Here is a 22,008-nt window from a genome sequence, read left to right on the forward strand (position 1 = left end):
TCTATTAGTACAAGGTTCGACCAGATCAACCGGACAGATCTAAACGATTAATGCGATGCGGAGAGAGTACAGAACAAAAGCTGTGCGTATAGAAAGCATGAAAGCATATGCGAAGATTGGGCTGATTAGCCACCTGAAGTCATGCTGATCGTATCACGATCGCGATCAGGGTTGTGATCATGCACGTAGATTCACGTAGTTTGGAGCTTTCTGCACACATGCGAGCACAGTGACAAACGTGGCGTGCGTGCTCGTGGTAGTTGTCGTGGTAGTTTGCAGCTCTGCCATGTCTGGTGGTCTGCAGCGCATTTTCCTGCTTCGTTCAGCACATGCCACGCTGTAAGCAAATTGCTCTAAAATCTGCTCGAGACATTGCATTTACAAAATGGCTGGTTTATTTTGTTTGTAAAATGATTCCGCATCAGATGAAGTAAAAAAAGTATAAGGCGAGCATAAAAAAAATGTCACAGTTTCGCCCTAAGGGCGAAGCAATGAATGCGATAGCAACACAGCAATGTCATACGAAGTAAGGTGAGCGGCTTTGGTAGCAATATGAATTGTAGTAAACATGAGCTGATTAAGTAAGCAGGTGTGCTGCGGCGTAAGTAGACTGACATGAAGAGAGACTCGATGACCACGAGAAGGCGCGTGTGAAACGGTGGTGTTGATGAGAAGCGCTTCCCGTGGGCAGCGCGTGCGAAGGGACACACCTGTAGCGCTGCACTGCCGATCCGGGCAGCATTGCATGTGTAGCGTGCGTTGGAAAATGTGGCCCGACTATTACTCACTGAATGAACAAGCGTGGTGTGAGCGCGCACAAGCAAACATGAATAGATCACACTGAATGACTGCAGACAACGACTGTCAAAACGCTGGCAGCAAGCGCATACGCCACAGTGCGTGAAGGTGCGTGCGGTCTATCGCTTCAACGAAAACTGAGCGGCGAATGCACAGCCCATAGAAAGGTCAGAGCCGTGTGGAGATAAGAGACGGTGCGGGCGAGCGACGAGCACGGTTGTTGGAAGAGTAGAAGTGCGCCCCCCCCCTGCTCCCTCCGGCGCTGGCTTCCCGCTTCCTTGCTTGCGCGTCGGAGATTGAGTGCGTTCAGTCTCCGTGATAGCGCACGTCCCCGCACGCTTCCGCTCGGGCATACGGCGCGCGGCGAAGATTTTATCTATACGGAACCTCACGGCGACGGCGATGACAGAAATCCGGTTGAAGTGTCCATATAATTGCTATCGCAATAAAAATTTAAAATGTCCAGAAACGCGGAGTGCAGCTTTGCGTTTTCCTCACTTGGAACGCCTCTTGGACTTTTTGACTTGGCTCATGAGAAGTAAGCAGCGCTCTGCTATACAGTGTTCGGTGGTATGCGCTGAAAAAATTTGCCCGCTCAGAAGCCTGTACGATTTTGTTTAGCTTGGTTCTGCAACGCCTACAACAACAGAGCAGAGTCTGTTGAGTGGGAAGCTTTCCATGGTTTTACTATCAACTCCTGCTGAAAGCGTGGAAAAGTATGTCCATCTATTGTGCGAAACCCAAAACAACTATAAGATAGCCTGCAGTGTATTGCCATCTATGAAAAACTTGTCAAAGCACCCGCTCTAAAGGCGGCCGCTTTAGCCTCTTCTGGCCTGGCTGGCTCACTGCTGGCCGTGGTAGCGAATGGGTTAGCAAGGTGATGGTAATCCACAGAAACCACCTGCCATAAAGATGAAAAAACCCACCTGTTTTGTGGAAGAAAACTTGAAAGCAAATCTTTCTAAGCAATAGAGGCCTGCTATAAGACTGAAAACCTCATTGGTATTTAGGACAACATAACTTGTCTATTTCTTCAGTAGTAGTAGTAGTAGTAAACAACATTATTACGGAAAACCGTCTCCTACAAGAAGATGGCTGTCAGGCTTCAGGGGGAAAAAAGTAGTTCATTTATTCGACAGGTGTTCTATCGATAAAAAAACATTTTCCACACCTTCATATACGAACTTAGTTGTTATCAGTGATGGCATACTAATTTAGTGTTCCCTTTAATAAAAGTAGAGTAGGCTGTTGTGGGAACCCTCGGGTCCCATGACCGCCGCACGCGCAGCGAACGTCGCGGCAGACGCATGCGTGCCAGGGAGAGTTGGGAGAGGGGAAACTTTCATTCTGCGGGTGGCGCACGGGAATCGCAAGCGCTATCAGCGCTACCGGGTGGGTCACGTGAGATCCCGCTGACATCGCCCGAGTCTCTTTGGTCCCCAGCAAGCGGCGATGGCGGAAGTCTCCGCCGCTCCCGTATTCCCGCACGTGGTTAGTCAACCGCGTTCTTGCCACGGCAATCGCCGAGGCCGACCGTATTCCCCAGTTGGTAAGCCGGAAGCCCTTCTTTACCTAGTGTATTATTCTCTTCGAGGGAACCCTCAGTGATGTCAACTATAGCTAGCTGGCCTGCTCGGAAGTGTTAGTTGCAGTCGTAATAAATGCTTTCCGAGTGTACACGTGGTTCTCGTCTATTGTTTCCTCGAGCTTGTACCGGGCCGCGGTTGATGCGCAGGCATGCGCCAACCGCGGGGCTCGGTGTGTCGAGGCAGAGGGCCGTCGGCAATCCCCCCATATCCTGACATTTTGGCGTTCCCAACATGGGGCAAGCTCTTGGAAAACGGGACGACGATCGGTTCGGTGCGAGGAAGGCTTTGTCCGGACCAGCGTTAGGCCTCACCCAAAGGTGTGATTGCTAGCTAGATTAGGCATGTGCTTTCTTGAGTGCGAGTTAACGCTGCACCAGTGCCACCGAACTCGTGTAGACGCTGAGATTTAAAGCAACTTTTCTCCTAAGAGTACGCCCGAAGCGAGTGAGTGCAGCAGCCGGCACGGTGGTCGACTTTCCCTGTAAATATGTAAATAGCCTCCTTTCTGTATCTTTGGCTCTGGGAGCCGGGCGCCGGAAACGCTGGCTAGGACGTCAGCGGGGCGCAGTCCCAGGAGTCTGCTCGGAAGCTGCGGGTTGAGCAGCGAGCGGGGACCACTTAGCTAGGCCTGCATCTCCTCACGGCGGCTCGTTGGAACCCTTTATGGGTCTTTTGTGGCATTGGTATCTGTCATGGACGCGATTAGGCCTAAGGCTTTGCAGAGCTGCCGGTCGCAAGTTCGAAGACGACCATGCTGTGACATTTAGCGGGTGCAAACGGATTCGCTAGTTTTACTATACTCGCCCGAGCGGAGACACCTCGTTCGAAATAGAAAGCTTATTTTGTTCAGATGGACTCAATATTTTGCGGGTGGCATAACCGAAATCTCGGAGGACCATAGAGTGCTTTGTTCATACGAGCATCGCCCATTTTCACGCTGGATCGGACCGTAAATATTCGGTCGAAGCGAATAACTTCATTCAAACAAACTCGATTGTTTTTGTTTTTTTCGTTGCCGCATAAAGCTATGCGGTAGACGGCAGATGGTTCATCATCGTGTCAGACAGCCGACGCTGCGGCGGCCTCTACTGCCTTAATTCTAAGTGTTTGTGGAGTGCATTTGAGCGACTTTGCAGAACGAGTGAAGCCACCTGGACTTGTTATTGCTGCCATCGTCCACGTCCCTGCCTGCTGTCCTGGCCTCAAATTGCAGCGGAGGCCCCTCCCTGTTCGCGGCCCAATGCAGTAACACATGGCAGCCACAATGAGGGAGGCCCACCATCATACACTCCCACGAGGATGCGTCGGTGTGAGGTTCATCGTGCCGGCGCGCGCGCCGCTTCGAGAAAGTCCTGACCTGCTGTTCCCGGGTGGACATTGCGGCGCGCATCTTGAGGGCAAGCCATCTTCAGCCCCCGTCATCGTCAACCACTGTGACGGCTGCCACATGTGGGCGGCCGCCACACAGGACTGTGCTGCCTATCAAAGAGGATTCGGACATTTCCTGCCGGAGTTTACCATCGCATCTGCCCGGATACTTTGTCAATGCCGTCGTTCCAGCGATTTCTCCGCCGTAGGGCAATATTTAAGGGTGGAGGGATGTGGGAACCCTCGGGTCCCATGACCGCCGCACGCGCAGCGAACGTCGCGGCAGACGCATGCGCGCCAGAGAGAGTTGGGAGAGGGGAAACTTTCCTTCTGCGGGTGGCGCACGGGAATTGCAAGCGCTATCAGCGCCACCGGGTGGGTCAGCGGGAGATGCCCGAGTCTCTTTGGTCCCCAGCAAGCGGCGATGGCGGAAGTCTCCGCCACTGCTCCCGTATTCCCGCACGTGGTTAGTCAACCATGTTCTTGCCGCGGCAATTGCCGCGGCCGACCGCATTCCCCAGTTGGTAAGTCGGAAGCCCTTCTTTACCTAGTGTATTATTCTCTTCGAGGGAACTCTCAGTGATGTCAACTATAGCTAGCTGGCCTGCTCGAAGTGTTAGTTGCAGTCGTAATAAATGCTTTCCGAGTGTATGCGTGGTTGTCGTCTATTGTTTCCTCGAGCTTGTACCGGACCGCGGTTGATGCGCAGGCATGCGCCAACCGCGGGGCTCGGTGTGTCGAGGCAGAGGGCCGTTGGCATCCCCCCATATCCCGACACTGTCCATCTCGATTCCTAGGTACTTAAGTTACTGATAGCTAGCAACATTCTTGCTATGCATTGTGACTAGCCTCCTGAGCATGTGCAGCACCGCATTTTTATTTTGCACGAAATTTGTAAGCATAAAAAATTTGGGTTAAGTTTTCTGATATTCAATTCGAATATTCTGCTGCTTTTTTTTTTCCTGATTCGTTTCAAAATCTACTATTCGGTCTTTGCACACCTCTAGTATTTATATAAGCACCGTAAAACCTGTGTTGTGAATGAAGTCAAGTGGTATGTTGTGGTATCTGTTGTCATGTGCCCAAAGACTGTAGCTGGTCGTTGCACTGTAGCGTAGGCCAGCTTGCAGTAGGAGAGTACTCTGCTTGCAAGCTGGAACAAGTCCAAACTAAGTGGTAGACATCTGCTTCCTACACTGGAAGGGGACAGTATGGACACGTTGCACCCAGTAGAGAGTGCGGCCACTTCCAAGTACAGCTGACAAACGATGTAAGGGCCAACTCGGATCGAAGCCTCTCAAGCACAACTACCGCTTACCATAGTAAGACGACAGAGAAGGCAGCAGACACACGGTGGGATAAGAGTGCACGTGCTGCTGGAGAAAATTTTTATGGCCGCAGAGTTAGGTTGTGGTGAAGCATAGCACAAAAGAACATGTGCTGCAGAAGTCAATGGGGAAAATGCCAGGCCTGACACGGAGGGTTCCTGCCAAGGGGAGCGAAGCAACCTGGCCAGCGCGGTGGGAGTGATGGGGTTTAGGTAGATGCCACTACTGCAGTCACAGACGAATGACTACTGACGCATTGCTGCTGCAAATTTGTTGCATCGCATGCTTCAACATTATGGACTCTGCATCGACTACTGTGATCCCCGGAACTTAAGCAGCAGTTCTCGCATTGTGTGCATTGCCGTCGGCTAGGGACAAACAGGGTGAAGTGCATCCTCCAAGGAAAACAATATAATAATGCACATTTAAAAGAAAATAACACAAACTTTTATTGAACATGCAATTCGAATTGAGGACTTCGCAGTCATAAGCACAATGCTTTTGCATGTGGCACCACAAAAACACGAACGAAAAATGAGTCTATTATGAATTAAATGTATGCGCCCCCACCGCACAATATGCATAGCTCAGCTAGGGACAAACGGAGCAAAGCGTGTCCTCCTCCGCAGTACCTAGGCGCAGTCCCCAGTTCTTTTTCTCGCAACTCACCCATACACAGAAAAGTCAGGCAAACACGTCGTAGCCCTCGTGTGTCTGGGCCCTTGAGAAAACAGACATAGTACGCGTCCACAAGCCTGCCCACTTCCGAGTATGATTTTATGAATGCTGTGTTTTTACATGTGAGATTTTTATCTTGGGCAGACCCAATCTCAAATGCACGATCTACACAATGCACAGTGACACAATGATTTGACTGGGCACACACACTTTGATGCGTGGTCTCCTGTTAATAAACAGTTGATAGTAGTGCTCGTCTGGGTGTTTTTTGTTTGTGCATGTTTGTGTGCGTGTTTTTGTTTGTGAATGACTTTGCCTTAAGAATGCAAGACCAATTACACTTAAATCTCGTTATAGCAAAATGGTTTATAATGAAATAAGGGATATAACGAAAGAATCTTAATTCCCCTTGAAAATCCTCACAGAAACCCATGTGCTTAAGATTTCGTTTTACCGAAATTTTTTTATACAGATGAAGGGATATAACGAAAAATTTTCATTTCAATATGACAACTAACCGCCAGCTTTTCACACAAAATACTGATTTATTAAAATGCAGGGCGTTTTGCGGGTCTCTTAATGTACCAGTTTAAATCTCCCGCGGCTTCGCCGCACCGACAACGCCTCAAGCCAAGCCAAGCTGACCAAGCTAGCCAACCCAAGCTGGCCAAGCCTAACTTCTGTTAGCTCGCTATGCGCGCTCGTTTGCTTTCTTTCGGAAGCGGGCGTAGGTCGGTCAGCCTGTTTGCTTTTTACGCCATGTTGCCGGTTACACTACAGGAAAATGACTGATGGTAGCAGCTGCTCAAAACGAAAAGTTATCGCTCTGGATCAAAAGGCAGCCATAATTAGAGCTGTTGCATCAGGTATGAAGAAAATGCAAGTGGCCAAGGACTTCGGCATCGTGACGAGCACACTTTCCCAATGCTCAGCAGCAAGGAAGTCATCACTGTAGCTGTTCACTTACCTGTAGTGAGTACACCCTCTCATACAGTAATTAGCTGTATAATAATTAGTCAGTGGCTATAACGAACTAATGGTTATAACGAAAAAAATTTGGTGCCCGTTCGACTTCGTTATAACGAGATTTAAGTGTATTTCAACAACTCGTTCTTCTATTAAGGCATTGTCTCTGTTCTTTGTGCAGTGCAATTACTGTAACCCTTCAAAGCCGATGTCTGACAAATGTGAGCGAATGGTGTCAGAATGGGCAGAGTGCATTAACAGCCACCGATTGCCCGTGTCCTAGAAAACCTGCAAGGCTGTGGATGCGTTTGCCCGATGGCTGGCATCTAGGGGTGTTGCGCTTCATGAAACATGCTTCATGGAACATGCTTCATGGAACATCACTTACATTGCCCAGAAAGACAAATGAGCAGGACTTCTGAAAGCAGCAGGAGAGCGCAAGTGATCTATTCTGTGAGATCATAGGCTCCCACTACACTCAATGCAATAATATATGGCTCGCATGTTCATGCCAGCATTGCCTATAGATCAAGAACATTTTCCAACTGTTGTGTCATGGGCTTCAACTAACCAGTTTTGATTTCGATGCAATAGCTTTAAACACCCCTAGTGGCCACTCCCTGCAATAGTCTACGCCTACCACATTAACGCGACTGTACAAAAGCAGCAGCTTTCTTGAATAAAAAAGTTCTTCTAAGGCTCTCTTACCTCAGCACTGCCTAGCGGGTGGCATTCCTCGTTCAGCCGCTAGGCATCCCCACTGGCTGGATCAGCAACAGCGCATTTTCATTTGAAATTTAAACTGCTTTCATGTCAAACAGTGGTCCAATACTTTGCAGACCCAATCACCAATGCACGATCTACGCACCATGCTCATCTCTTTGCAATGCCCAAATCTGGCGAAGGGCCATTTAGAGCATGAAAGTAAAGCTCGGAAAGGAATGAGACAAAGCAAAGCATACCTTAGCCTTCATTGTGGCTTCCACCTGTCGAGCAGAGCTGAGTGCAAATTGACGCCCTGCCAGTGCCCAGGCCTCCCTTTGAAGTGCTTCCAGAGCCCCGTCCACTTGCGCCACTGTCTGCTGGGCACAAACTGGGTCGTAGCCGATGCCATTGAGATCCATCTTGGACAGCACACCCAGCAGCTGCACCTCTTGCTCTGCATGAGGTCACAAGTCGATACGGCAGTCAAGCAGCGAGTAAACAATTCAAGGCCTTCAACTACACCTAAATTTGACGATTGTGTACAAACATACTTAGTCGGTAGGGTAGGTCCTTTCGACCATAGGAGACAGATCTAAGCGCTCCGTGTATATAGCATGTAATTTATTATCAGGTTTTAAAAATGTGCATTGCTACCAATTGCAGCAGCGCCACTCCCCTGCAATTTCAGCCGCCACTTTTCACGCTACAGAGTGTGGGAGTGTGATATCACTAGTGTGAATGATCCGATTGGCTACCCACATTAGGACATCGAGAAACCTTGAAACATGCCATTTTATTAAGCTCATGTTTAATAGCATGCATATGCATAGTAACGGCGTACCCTTAAAAATAACTATACAAACGTAATAAATTTAGATGTTCTTCTAAACCAGTGGCCAACTTTCACAAGAGAATGTAGATCACCTGCTTCAGCCCTTGCAGTTGGCAGCCGATAAGATACGGAGGGGTTCTCACATGAAAACAGGAGCAGCAATGTCTTCTTTGGTGGCAGGAACATAAATGGTACCAGTGCAGTATTACACTCGTCTTGAGAAAATTAGACAATTACCAGCCCTGAGGCAGTGCCGAGATTACTTTGATAGTATTTGCTACGAATTTATCGCCAGTTTAGTCAAAGTAAAATTTTGTTGCAATTGGCAAAAGAAAGCCAAACTGTGATGCCATGAGCAATGGTTCAAGAAAAATATGTAAGCACGTCACCGTCTCTCAATTAAAAAACAACACTCTATACACGACTTCCAACAATGCTGAATACTCCAAGAAACTCATGTCGAACAATCTACATTCATCACCTTTGTAATATCAGTCGTTGGCAGGAAACGATTACATGTGAGGCAGTTTGCCTGTCATGTCAAAGGATGCACACATTGGTAGAACCGCCATTTGACAACCCAGTGCAGGTCTTGGCACAGACAAAAATCTGACTTGCCACAGCGACAAGCCCTTTTGGTGCAGTGTTCAACCTACATCTACAGTATACCAGATGTGGTCTCAATTTTAACTGAAATAGTCTACACTTATAGCAGAGATGGCTTTATGCGCATCAATGAGGCATTCAGGCTATACACTCGAACCTCTTCATAACGAAACGGGATACAACAAAATAATGAATACACCAAAGTAAATGCAATTCCCCTTGAAATTTTCTTAAGAGATCCATGCATTTTAAACCTTGTTCTAACGAAGTAAAATTGTCCTGCCAATAAATACAACAAACTAGATTCCCATCTCCAAAACCAAACAATACCGACTGTTGCGCACTGAGTGTATCGCTTTCCGCCAGCTTCAGCACTCGTTCGGCACAGCAGTTAAAAAATCCCGCACCGAATACACCGTTCTCACCACTGCGCATGGTCGTGCAGCGGCTCATTATCGCACTTGTCTCTCTCACTGCGGCACGTCGCTGGCAAAGCTAGGCATGCAGGCGTGACATCCAAAATCACACTGCATTCCCACCAAAATGGTAGAATAACCTGCCACCTGTATGTGGCCCTCGGTAGACAAAAGAATATCCCTGGACGGGTGAGACTCGTCCTTGGCATGAAAGAGGTTAACCACATTTCAGAGGTTCTGCTGTTTGAAAAAAATATCATGCAAGAAGAGCTTACGGGGCGAATGAGAAGTGGCAGCAAAATTAGGCGTGCACTCGCCTTTGTAGAGGGAGTACATGTTGGCCCGCTTCAGCGCCGACACCAGAGGCTTCTGGAGGTGCCACACCAGCACAGACAACCTGGCAGCAGCTTCCTCCAGGATGTCACTAGAGTTGTTGACACCTGCGGATTTAGTTTGATCAATCAATTTGCACATGTTGCTTTCTAGTGTGGGTGGGTGCGCAGTCACATGGTATTTTTCACATTTTGCTTTATGTAGGAGACAGGGCTTCACAAACATGCGTAGCAAATTTTTCGTGCCAAAGGGCAAACTAACGATGTATACATATATATTTGAGTAAGCGTAAGTCCACATTGAGAAACACAACAAATCTATTTCAAAGTCACAGCTGGCCTTTATTGAGATAAAGGCCAGTCCCTAGCAGAAACATTGAAATAAATCTGTTTTTCGATGTGGACTTATCGAAATGCATATATACTGCAAGCTTTCTCTTTTAACACAAAAAAAAGCTATGGATGCAAATAGTATCTTGCAGAAAACGTTACAGTTTGATGCTCCTTACAAATGTGTACAGCGCCAGTTATTATTACGTATACTTAAGTAATTTAATGTTATAAACAAAATAAGTTAATGCCTGCCACTCAACCATACTGTGAATAATACGTAGTCAAACCCGCTCATAACAATATTCAAGGGCCAAGAAAATCCCATTGATATAACCGATAATTGTTATAACCGGGTTGTGGGAAAAAAGCAGAGATAAACATTCAGACATTTTAATTAGACAGAAAGAAATAAAGTCGAATTGACTTCTAGCATTATTGCTTTTAACAATACTCAGATGTAACAATGAGCAGCTGCAGTACTGTGAACTCTTGTGTGTGTTCTATGGCATAGGCATCAACTATGGCATAGTGGAGCTAGTGTTGGGAAACTTCAGGCCCACATATCCCACTCATCTGTCACCACATGACACAGGGAACCGGCGGTGAGAAAGGCCTTTTTGCAGTCTACAAAATGGACATGATGTTTCGTAGAGCATCTTGACCCTTCTTTTACAATTAGGCACGTCATTTCGCATAGTGCTGACAAACGGGGCATTGCCTAAACGACCACCTTCGTAAACACAGCTGGGTGTGTTCAGATAAGTTCTGCCGGGGCATGTCCAGTGACCATATTTAATTTCGATCAAAAAAATGTATTTCACTACCTGAGTGCCAAGAAATGCGAAATCAATTTTAATGTTGTGAGAAAAAAACGTGTGTTCATGAAAAAAATATGGAAGTGCCCGGCTGGTCAAGCAAACAATCAGTATTTATTGCACAAATCGACAAAAATACATTGGTACATTTACAGAATGAGGTCACAGAGCAGAAGGCTACATGTGGACCTCCTGTCAGGAAGTTATATAAACAAAAATTCGAGGTCACCTAAGCACTTATGAGTTGAGAATGCCAAAACATTGTCCAACTAAACGCCGCTAAGCAGTCCTTCCGAGTTTTGTGCTGCGAGTAATGTACCATAGCGGTACTTGCTGCGCAAGCCAGCAAGCGGCAGCAGCCTGCGGTGTCAACGCCGCATGCCACCAATGTCAGCGGCCACCAAAGTCGGAAGCGTGCACAGCCGCTAAGCCCAGTGAGGGTCTCTTCTGAGAGGGTTCTCAGAAGCCCACCAGCTTCTGAGAACCCTCTCCCTTAACGCAACACCTGGTGCGCTAATGCTGATGCAGGGGTTCTGTTTCGCTCGTTCTGCTCTGTCGAGGCATGCTCGTGACATGGTGTCACAGCCAACGGGACTTCAGGTGCCGTTTCGCTGCTACACACTACAGACACCGGCTTATTTGCTCAGTGGGCCATTTGAAGCTTTCGCATCAATAAATGTGGACTACACAGCAGCAGGTTAGAAAATACAGATAGTTAAAATATTAGATGTAAGAAAAACAGAGTTAGAAGATCAATCCTTTAGAAATAAAGCCACAAATACATGCTAAAAATTTAAAGTACTAGATATTGATAAGGGAAAACACGGGGAATGCAGGAGATGGAAATTCAAGACGAAGAGAAACACGAGAACAAGGTGAGAGCAGGAGCCAACGTTTCGACAAGTGGACTTGTCTACTTCAAGGCTTTGAAGAAAGTCCACTTGTCGAAACGTTGGCTCCTGATCTCACATTGTTCTCATGTTGTTCATCGTCTAGATATTGATAAAGAATGATAGCAATTGCTTTTTGAAAATTACAAATGAGGAAGAATGTTTAATGTGTGATGGGAGGCGATTCCACAATGATAATGCTATAAAATAAGCAGTGGGTCTTCTGCAGTTCGACTGTATTGAAGGCAACAAAAAATTCCCATCAAAGGCATATCTGGTTCAGTTAGTATTAACGAGATGATAACCCAATAAAATATTGGATGAAGTTGAATGATTTACAGACTTGAACAAGGTAATTGAGATTAAACTGGACTATAATAGATGTATAGAGAGTATCGTGAGCCTTGGGAGTAGATGTGAAACATTAGAATGGTATGTATTGTAGTGCACATCAGGTGAGTTGGATAGGTGTTTCCATGATGACATGCAGTAATTAAGATGGCTATGATTAAAGGTGAAGTATAATTCAAGCAAGGTGGCCATGGTAAAATAATGATGTGGTTTCGGCAATACTCTTGAGCCATACATCAACTTTCGTTGAATGTACGCAATGTGATTTCTTTATGTAAGTTTGGAATCGAGTATTACCCCTAGAAATGAGCACTCATCGACAGCGAGGATAGTGTTAGGAATTTTCAATTTTAATGAGGTTATATGTAATAAACAACATAAATATGCTTTGCTCACCATTTACCTTTCGTTCAACCTTTTCCTTCATGTTTTTGGAAATTAAGAAATATTCAGCATTCGATTGAATATTTGTAAAGACATAATTTGTTTAAATATTCACATTTGATTTCATTAGAAAATTACTAGGGGTGTGCAAATACTCGAATACCACCAAATCGAATAGTGAACGTTCGATTAATTCCATTCACGAATCGAATATCTGCTATTCGATTTTTCCATATATTCTATATGCTCGGTTCAGAAACCCGCGCAGTTCTCCATGTCGCATGTGCCGCAGAGCCTATCGTGCTTGATGCTGCCCAAGCGAGTGTTTTACATCGTTTTCGGTACAAAAGGAGCACCGAGCGTGCTGCGGACGGGCCGTCTCAGCTGACGTGATAGTGGATTTCTTCCCTATGAGCACTCCTCGACGTTGGCCCGAGGTGGGCATCGCACACAGCATCCAAATGTGGCTGCCACTGTCAGTACGAGGTTCTTCCAGGCGACAGGACCGATCGAACACATTTGTTGAAAGGGACACTACAAAGACTAAGTCGACATGGACGGTTTAAATACCATTCCAGAAACCTCACAACACTTGCTGCGTGCCAATAAAAGACTTAGTTTAGAGAAAATTCCATCTGAAGGGTCTAAATACCTTTATCCAAATTCAAATATCCCGCCACCCAACATTGCATATGCCATCACCGCCCTTTGCTGCCGTCGGTTAGCAAAACAGCGCCCGAGAGACGGCAGTACGGTTTCTTGCACAAAATGCAAACACGCTACCATGGAGAAATTGAGCCAAGACAGAGCGGTGGATTCACCGTTGCAGCTGCTTTTTGTCAAGCGGCGTGGACCATTCGGGCATCCCGTGACATCACATGGAAGTGGAATCCACTGCTACTTGCAGTTTGTGCGAGTTTCGCGAGCCAGAAAAACCAGCTCAGCACTACGCAATAACGAGGAAGGAGGAGAGAAACAGAAAGGCAGGGTAGTGGGTATGCGCCAGCATTAGGAAACGAAACTAAACGTCTTCTTCGTCCACAGGATAGGTGGCTCATAACAATATTTCACTTTGTTATCACTCAATATTTACCTTTTGTGGCCCTTTAAAGAGACACTAAAGGCAAATATTAAGTCAAGCTATAGTCCTTGAAACTGCTTCCAGGTATATAAGACCTTATTCTGATCCGAAGTAGAATATGCCTCGTCTGTCTGCAATCCACAAATTAATCCCTCATCGAGTCCCTTGAAACACTTGAATATCGTTCTACACGCTTCATTATTTCTAATTATTTGCACCAACCCAGCATATCACAAAAAAAATAAAAAACTTTGTATCTTCCTGACCTGTCTGCACGACACCGTCTAGCCAGATTGTGCGCATTTCACAAAATTTACTTCAATGAAAACTTCGAATAATCTATTTTCTCCGTCCTTCATTACGTATCATTGCATGTTGACCTTGACCTCAAAGTTGGCGTGCGAAATAGCCATACCAAATGTTATTACAAATCCTTTGTCCCAAAGACTAGTATAGACTGGAATCACCTGCCAGCTCTGCCATCTCCCTCGCAGCACCTGCATCCTACGAGTCTGCACTTGAACTTTCTAATGAAATGTAGCTGCTATTAGAGTTTTCTATTGTTGTTCACACTCCCATTGTTCTCTGTAATGCCTCACGACCTTGAGAGTACCTTGATAAATAAATAACTAAATAAATAAATACGTATTGTGCAAAGTTCCATTTTTTCAATTATCTTTCTCCTCATTATAGCAGTCATAGTCTGTAATACTAATTACTTAGAATCGATGTTATGGACCCGTACTTTCTCACTAAATATTTTTAGAGCTGTAGCCACAACACTTCTTTGGGGGGAGCTAACCAAAATGCGGATTCGGTGAAATTTGCGAGAAGCACGTCTGACTGTCTGGGCACTTCCATATCTTTTTCAGAGGGATGTTTGCATAACAGAGGCATGTTTGCCACTTCAGGCCACTTAGAATGGTGTCCATCATCCGTTTTAATGTGGCCAACACATTAGAAAGGCCAGATGGCGTGACATTAAATTCATGCAAGCCATCCGGCGTAATAAATGCTGTCTTGCAGCAATCAGCCTCGGCCATGGGCACGTGCCTGTATCCTGAGCAAAGATCTAAGGAAGAAAGAAATTCGGCTCCTCGTAAGCAGTCAAGTGTGTTGGCTATGCGTGGTAAAGCATAGACATTTTTGTGCGTGATCTTGCTCAAACGACGATAATCGATGCAAGATCGGATGAAACCATCTTTCTCTTTAACAAAGAAACAATTGGGGATGCTCATGGACTCCTTGATGGCTGAATAACGCATCGAGCAAGCATGTCGGTCACCTGCTCATCAATAACCCACCTCACTGTAGAAAACTGGTAAGGTCGCTGCCGCAGAGAAGCATGAGAGCCAGTGGCGATGGTGTGGGAGACAGCTGTTGCTCGACCCAAAGAAGTAGTGTGGCAATCAAATGAAGAGCTGAATTGATGAAGGAGACCGAGAATCTCGTCGTGCTGTGTCGTAGTAAGGTTACAGTCGATGGATGTGGCAAAGGGGTGCAGTGAAGATCTCAAGGCACAGGGTCTACAGCAGCGATGTAAGTGGCAGGTGGGTCTCCATGCGTGTCGAAAAGTTAGTGCGCCGGCTCAGCACAACCAAGGTACTCGTGGTGTATCAAATTAAGCGGGAGCGATGTTGGGTTACAAACACACATGGAAGTGGCACCAGCATGGAAATCGAGCACAGCGAATGGCAGAGGACCACTTGGCAGCAGGCGTAAAGGTCAGACAACATAAAAAGCACACTACTGTCACACAAGGAGTCGCACGACAAGGGGATGATCACAGATGACCACGGAGGTATGTGGGTGTCTTCTGTGAGGACAAGTTTGGCAGGAATGCAACCTCGGCGTGGGCGCAGTCAATGAAGGCATGATCCCAACCCAAGATAACGTGAGAACAAGAGGCAAGAACAAAAAATTCAACAACATAAAGCTCCTCTTGAATGACAACTCGGGCTGCGCAGGCACCTAATGGTTCAATGTGTTGTGTGCTAGCTGAGCATAGTGAAAGACCTGAAAGCGACGTCATCACTTTCCGAAGTCTGTGGCAGAGGCGGGCATCCATTAGCAAAATTGGGGCTCCTTTGTCTACAAGTGCTAGTGTCAGTATTCCTTCCAAGATACATCAACCATGTTATGAAGGGAAATCGGAGGCCTTGAAGATTTCGCAGGATACGCAGTTCTCGCCTCCTTGTGGTGACTACAGTATAGACCACTTATAACGTAACCGCTTATAGTGCAGGATCGGATATAGTGCGGTCTTTTCAGACTCCCGTTAATTTTCCCATAGCACTCCATTGTGGGAAACGAAATACCGGTTACAGTGCTGCTGCCTGGGAGTACGGAAGTCAGCGGAGACGGCGAACGCTGACTTCCGCGAAAGGCAGATCCGGTGAATCACAGCGTTGAAATTCTCTTGGCGGGTAGTTGAAAGGTGGTGGCCAGAAGCGAGCAGTAGGTGGCATCCAGCGCCGGCACAGACGTGCCACGTGGCCAGCAATTCCGCAGGAGTAACAAATCGGCCAGTTATCTGGTGTGCGTCATGGGTTCTGTGCGCGGGCATACTGTGGCACTAACCAGGCCAGAGACGGTGGTGTCCGAGTTGGTGTATGAAACGCGGCACAGCTCGGCACGTTGGGCATTGTAGTGACTTGCACATAGCTAATTGGCACAGCAACAGGAGTGTTGTGAAAGGCAGGGTAGTGCACTCTGTGACTTGTTCCTGGATGGCGTGCTGCAGCATGGGCATCAATGAAGTGGAGGGCGTTCCTTGCATCAGAGGCACGAATGATACTTGGCAGGCCACCTCTTCACGAATGAACTGCTTAATTAATCTGCGCCATCAGCAAAGGGTCATCGGTGGCAACAGTCAAGAAAGTGAGAGAGCCTACCAATGAATTGCGTGTGGTGAGCCGCTGTTTGCGCAACTCACCATAGCTCTGGCAGAGGGCCACTACTTCAGACATAGTGTGGGGTTATTTGCCGACGGCATCTGAAAGGCATCGTTGTCAACTCCCTTTAAAATATGGCTTATCGTGTAGCTTTCCGACAATGTCACATCGAGGTGCTTGCAAAGGTCCACAACATTTTCGATGTAACTTGTGAATGTCTCACTGCTCTGCTGAACGCGTTCTCGCAAACGTTGCTCGATGCAAACCTTGCAGACTGCCAAAACACCTCTGGAACCGGGTCTTGAATGCCAACCAGGTAGTTAGGTCAGGTTCGTGGTTGCAGTACCACAAGTTCGCAACATCCCTCAGATAGGATATCATGCTGTTTACTAGTTCTGTAGCCTCATCCCACTTGTGGTTGCTCACCCTTTTATTGGAGGTGAGCGAGTCCCTACACGTCATCTTCTCCTGTCCCGATGAAAATGCTAGATCGCGCTGACGCAGTGCACATGAGCAGGCCACGAAAGGCAACGAGGTCGTTGCCGTGGTGACGGGTCTTCCACCATGGTGGGAAAGGATGGCAGAATCCTGCTTCGAAGTTCCAGCATTCAAGGTGTACCCAGCACCTCCACTAAATGTGACAAGGTTTAGAGGATTCGGAAAGCAGCAGCCAGAAATGCAGCGCCAGCAGCAGGAGCTCCGCTGGATGGGCAAACTGGCCGCAAGATATGCAATGGTAACAGCACTTTCTAGTGTGCTCATCTTCGTCTGGCCCCTAGACACGCAATGGCGACAGGAATATTTAGCGTGCTGTTCTTATTTCGCTCCTCATTTCTTACTTCGCTCCTCAAAGAGGCAGGACGTGTGTCAAGTGAGCTCCTGAACAACGCTCTGTAATGTGGTGAGCGCACTTTAAATAATGAATCAAGGACCCCAAAGAGGTGCAAGGTAATGCTAATGCATTTCTTTTACATTTTTTACCGCTAAATCACCACAGAATTTATTTTCAGGAATATTCTGCTGCTTTTTTCTTTCGGCACACACACCCAACCCATAAGCCAGATTTAATTGTAACCGATAACGTAGCATGAGAGCATCGTAGAAAGTACTAGTTTACTTTATCACAGATCGCATACAAAACTTGATGGTGCATTGGCAGTTCACCGTTATATCCAACATATTGTTAAAAGCAGTATTGTTATAAGTGAGCTTGACTGTACTTAGCTTTGTTTGCATAATGAGCTTTCATTTTAAAGCTTGGAACACAATGGTTGCAACATTCTGCATGTGATTCTATTATACAGTGCAGACCACTTATAACGTAACCGCTTTTAGCGAGGGACCGGTTATAGCGTGGGTTTTTTTGACCACCGATATATCTCCCGTAGAACTCAATGTATAGGCGGACCGTTTATTGCGTAGGCGCGCGAAGCAGAATACCGGTTATAGCGCAGTTCTTTTAAGCGCCCGACCATGAAATCGGCGCACGAAGCACGGCCGCACGGTTGCCGGGCGCGCAAACGCGGAGGAGGGGGAGCGCGGGCACGCGTGTGGAGACCAGCGGCGAAAAGCGAAAAGTCACAGTTTCCCCCGAAAGGCGAAGCAAATTTACTAGTAGAGTATACGGAGTACGGATAGTAGTTTTATCGCCTGCATAAACTTGGCCACATCCGCTTACTAACAGAATTAACAAGCACGGTGTCAGCGCACACAAGCAAACATGAATAGATTGCACTCGACGACCGCAGACAAGCACTGTAAGAACGCAAGCGTGAGCAAACACGGTAGGAGCAGCGACCGAAGGTTCGTGCGGTCTATCGCTTTAACAGAAACTGAGCGGCGAAAGCACAGCGCATACAAAGGTCAGAGCCGTGTGGAGATCGCTTTCAAGATACGGTGCGCGCGACAGCCCTCAGCCGCGCAAAGTACGGAGTAGCTTGCAGAGAAAGCCGCGCCCCCTCCCTCTCGCGCTGCCTTCGCGCTTTCCTCCTTTCGTGTGGAAGATTGAGTCGCCAGTTCCCCTTGCACCCGGTTGCAAGATACGCATCGAATGTGTAAAAGCAATGCATACCTCAAAGCCTTCATCCCGAAAACAAGTCAAGACTGGCAGTAGCGCACCCAGGATCTCTGCCAGGGGGGGGGGGGTTGACAGTTTGCCAATACCATCTAAACAGCACTAATTTCAATTTCTTCACGGGAAATTGTCAAAAAAATGCGCTATTTGCGAATATGCAGACGATTGCGCGTCTCACATCTTAGTTGCAGTACTCAAATGTGCAAGGAAAGAAAAGGGGTTAAACAAAAGGGGGGGTTAAGTCGGCCTCAGGGGGGGGGGTTACAACCCCCGGAACCCCCCCTGTCAGTGCGCCACTGAAGACTGGAATCGTCTTCCCGCCTCCATCGTCACTATCACAGATCATGATGTGTTCAAGTCGGCTATCTGTGACCATGTGCTGAATCTTTAGCCATTTTTTTTTTCTATTGCCACTCCGCTCTGTAATGCCTGTACGGCCTTGAGAGTAAATAAATGAAATGAAATGAATGCCGTAGCTAAACGTCACCTCCCTTCCCTCCCTCCCAAACCCCCATGGCCTTCCGCACAACGAGAGTCGTCGCGTTTGCTATCCACCGTACGTTCGCTCTGCGTGAAAGCACGTGTCCCTAGCGCGCTTTTACTCACACACACAGCATACAGCATTTTTTTTTCATTTTTTTTTTCAGGAGTGGTGAAATATTTTTTTCAATTTTTTGCGCGCATGGAAACCAGCGGCGAAAAGCGGAACAAAAAGGAGAAGGGCGGGAGACTTTGGAGGAAGGAGGGCGCGTGTTTTCATCACTATAGCAGTGTCTAGAGTGAACTAGATAGCAGCGTCCAAGCAGGGTGCGCGGAGTGCGGGGGAGAACGGTGGCGCACTCCTTTTAGGGGCGAAGCTCCTTAGGGTGTGGGTCTGTCCCTCCTCTGTAGTAGTAGTAGTAGTAGTAGTAGTAGTAGTAGTAGTAGTAGTAGTAGTAGTAGTAGTAGTAGTAGTAGTAGTCGTCGTAGTAGGTAGCCACGTCTACTTTTACGAAAAAAAAATTCTGAAAGTTGTGTCCGTAGCGCGGAATCGAACCAGGGACCCCTCGCTTCCGAACGCGCGGCGCTAACCACTACGCCACGAAGCGCACATGGACACACGCACCACGATGACAATAAATACCCAACATTAACGAAAGACTGCGTGTTTCTAACGCGTTTGTGCTAGCGCGTTACGGCCCGTGTAAGAAGCTGGTGTAAGACGCTGTGGCCTCTCCGCCTTACCCCCGTATTCATAAACGCTCCTTGACTTGAACTTGACTTGCCACCGCCTTGGGCAGTGCGTTCGAAACGCGTTGAAGGCGGTGGCAAGTCAAGTCGAGGAGCGTTTATGAATACGGGGGTTATACTCTCTCAGCAGTCATGTGATGGCGTCGGCAAACGCGGTGCACGTTCCGGCATGTGTAAACGGCTGCGTAAGACGCTGTGGCCTCTCCCCCTTACTAGAGAGTACTGCACGTTTCTAACGCGTTTGTGCTAGCGTCCCCTTAAGCGGGAGATGGTGCAATTATAATGAAGGGCGCTGTTATAAAATAGGAATGACGTCACATATGACGCGTGTCATTGGTGGAAGTCAATCGTTCGATTTAGTGCGGCGAGACTGGGCGAATTACACGGAAGATTCACGGTTTACCGATGATTCCCTCCGGAGCTTCGCCCACTCATCATCATTCACCCATGGATATGCGGTGTTTTTTTTTGTTTCTTTTTCGTTTTTTTTTTCTGGAGTGGGGGTGTGCGCGTGGAGACGTCTCCAGACGAAAATAACAGCGTTCTTCCGCTGATGCCGCACTTGTTCGGGGAACTTGGTTTCTATGCTGTGTTGCGATTGTGTTGCATGTGTGTGAAACATGTAATAAATGGTGTTTGAAAGGTGGGTTGCCCATTTGGCGCAAAAGCCGAAAAAAGCATGCTTTGGTTATAACGCAGTGCTGCTTATAGCGCGGATTTTTACAACTCCCACGACTTATGTTATAAGCGGTCTACACTGTAGTATGATTTTAAACAGTTTACTCATGGTTTTATTTGACGTTTTAAATGAGAACTCGCTACTAAGAAACATGCGATAATTGAAAAAAAAAGGCATTTTATTATTGGTGCTTAGCTAATATAATGGAATAACAATGCATCAGCTGTGACAGCGCAGTTAGTTTGTCAATTACGCAAATTTTCAAATTTTGATTTTAGGTAATTATAAGCAGAATATTTTAGAAGAGTTGTGGGGCTTGTTGAGAAACATCCAATCAAATTGTTTTCATAATTCTATCTTTTATGTGGCTTGTTTTTTCGAGCCTCTGAATGAAGGCCATGAAATTAGACTTCAAGAATAGCATCACTATTCAATGGGACACGTAGCCCTGAATCCAGAGGAAATAGCAAGAAAATACGGGGAATTTAATCATAGGCAGCAAAAAATGAAGCTATGACGGAAGATTGATAGACATAAGGCCAGCACAGGATCCGAGTGATTAATCACAGAAGTTAGGGACACGTCCCTTTCTCATAGTGCACAAGCCAATCGGCAATAGCAATTTGTTGCAGCTCGTGGTGGTGCCCTTTCTCACCTTCCAACAGCGGTTGAAGGTGAGGTGCCCACTGGTCCACCATGTTGGCAAATGTAGCCTCGCCCTGGTTGGGATCCAGGAGCCAGTTAGCCAGCCGGGGCTCCTCCCACCTGAGTCGAGACGGGTCAAGGCTGCAGGGCCTGGCCAGAAAACGCAGGGCCTCCAAGACGTCTGGCACAACCACCCGCTTGGCAGCTGCCAGGAGATGCGACAGCTGGTCTATCTGAGCGGGTGCCACCCCGTCTGCATAGTGAAGCTTCTGTTAGCAAGTACAGCTGTGAAAGAAATGTCGACAATGACCATTAGCTGCTTCAACCACAAAGCTATGCACAAAGAGAATGCCAAATATAATGTCCTTCTAATGACAAACTGTGAAGTGTGATGTCGTGAAGATGTGGCAGCACTGCCATCGCATTTGACAATCTCTACTGGCATAGATTTTCTTGAAAGGCGAGATTATTACAAATGGACAAGTCTGCAAGAGTTATGTTGCAAAGGTTCAATGTGGCAAACAGCAAAGAAGTCGTCACGTATAGTTTTCATACGAGGGCAGAACTTTCACTGCAATTCAAGCATGAATGAAAACTTACTGTATTTATTCAAATATAAGGTGAGGTTTTTTTCAAGAATCCTTAGCCTCGAAGTCACCTCCCGTCTTGAACGCGAATTTTGCCTTTAATTCGCAACAGTGAGAATTTCACCTTTAAGTGTGGCTTCATGGCAGTGCAAATTTTGTCTTATGTGTGGCTTTACGACAGTGTGCACCGAGATGCCCGTGAAGTCACACTTAACCCTTTCAGGCACCAATTAATTTTGTTGATTTAAAAGTTAATTTCCCCACATCTTCAGAATTATAAAAAGCGTACAGCCGTAAAATAGATTAAGAATTTCCAGTGCTTTAGTGAGCTTTGTTGAGTTTACACAATACGGACTCCATGCAAAAACTCACCACAGGAACATCAGATATAAGAACAACTATTTCATGTCTAGCAGGCTTGAAA

The 22,008-nt window shown here is 46.9% G+C and overlaps 1 protein-coding gene across 1 annotated transcript in view; it reads right to left on the reverse strand.

Annotated features, from left to right (window-relative positions):
- The window catches only part of LOC119458612 (DNA polymerase theta), a 176,457-nt gene that overhangs the window by 42,083 nt on the left and 112,366 nt on the right, over nt 1-22,008 (reverse strand). Inside the window, exons 17-19 of the mRNA XM_037720452.2 lie at nt 21,008-21,250; nt 9,607-9,729; nt 7,693-7,889 (exon numbers count right to left, since the gene is read on the reverse strand). Coding sequence (XP_037576380.1) covers nt 7,693-7,889; nt 9,607-9,729; nt 21,008-21,250 — 563 coding nt within the window. The remainder of the gene's footprint in view (nt 1-7,692; nt 7,890-9,606; nt 9,730-21,007; nt 21,251-22,008) is intronic.

Source organism: Dermacentor silvarum, chromosome 7 (genome assembly GCF_013339745.2).
Source record: "Dermacentor silvarum isolate Dsil-2018 chromosome 7, BIME_Dsil_1.4, whole genome shotgun sequence".
In the NCBI taxonomy this organism is placed as follows: domain Eukaryota; kingdom Metazoa; phylum Arthropoda; class Arachnida; order Ixodida; family Ixodidae; genus Dermacentor; species Dermacentor silvarum.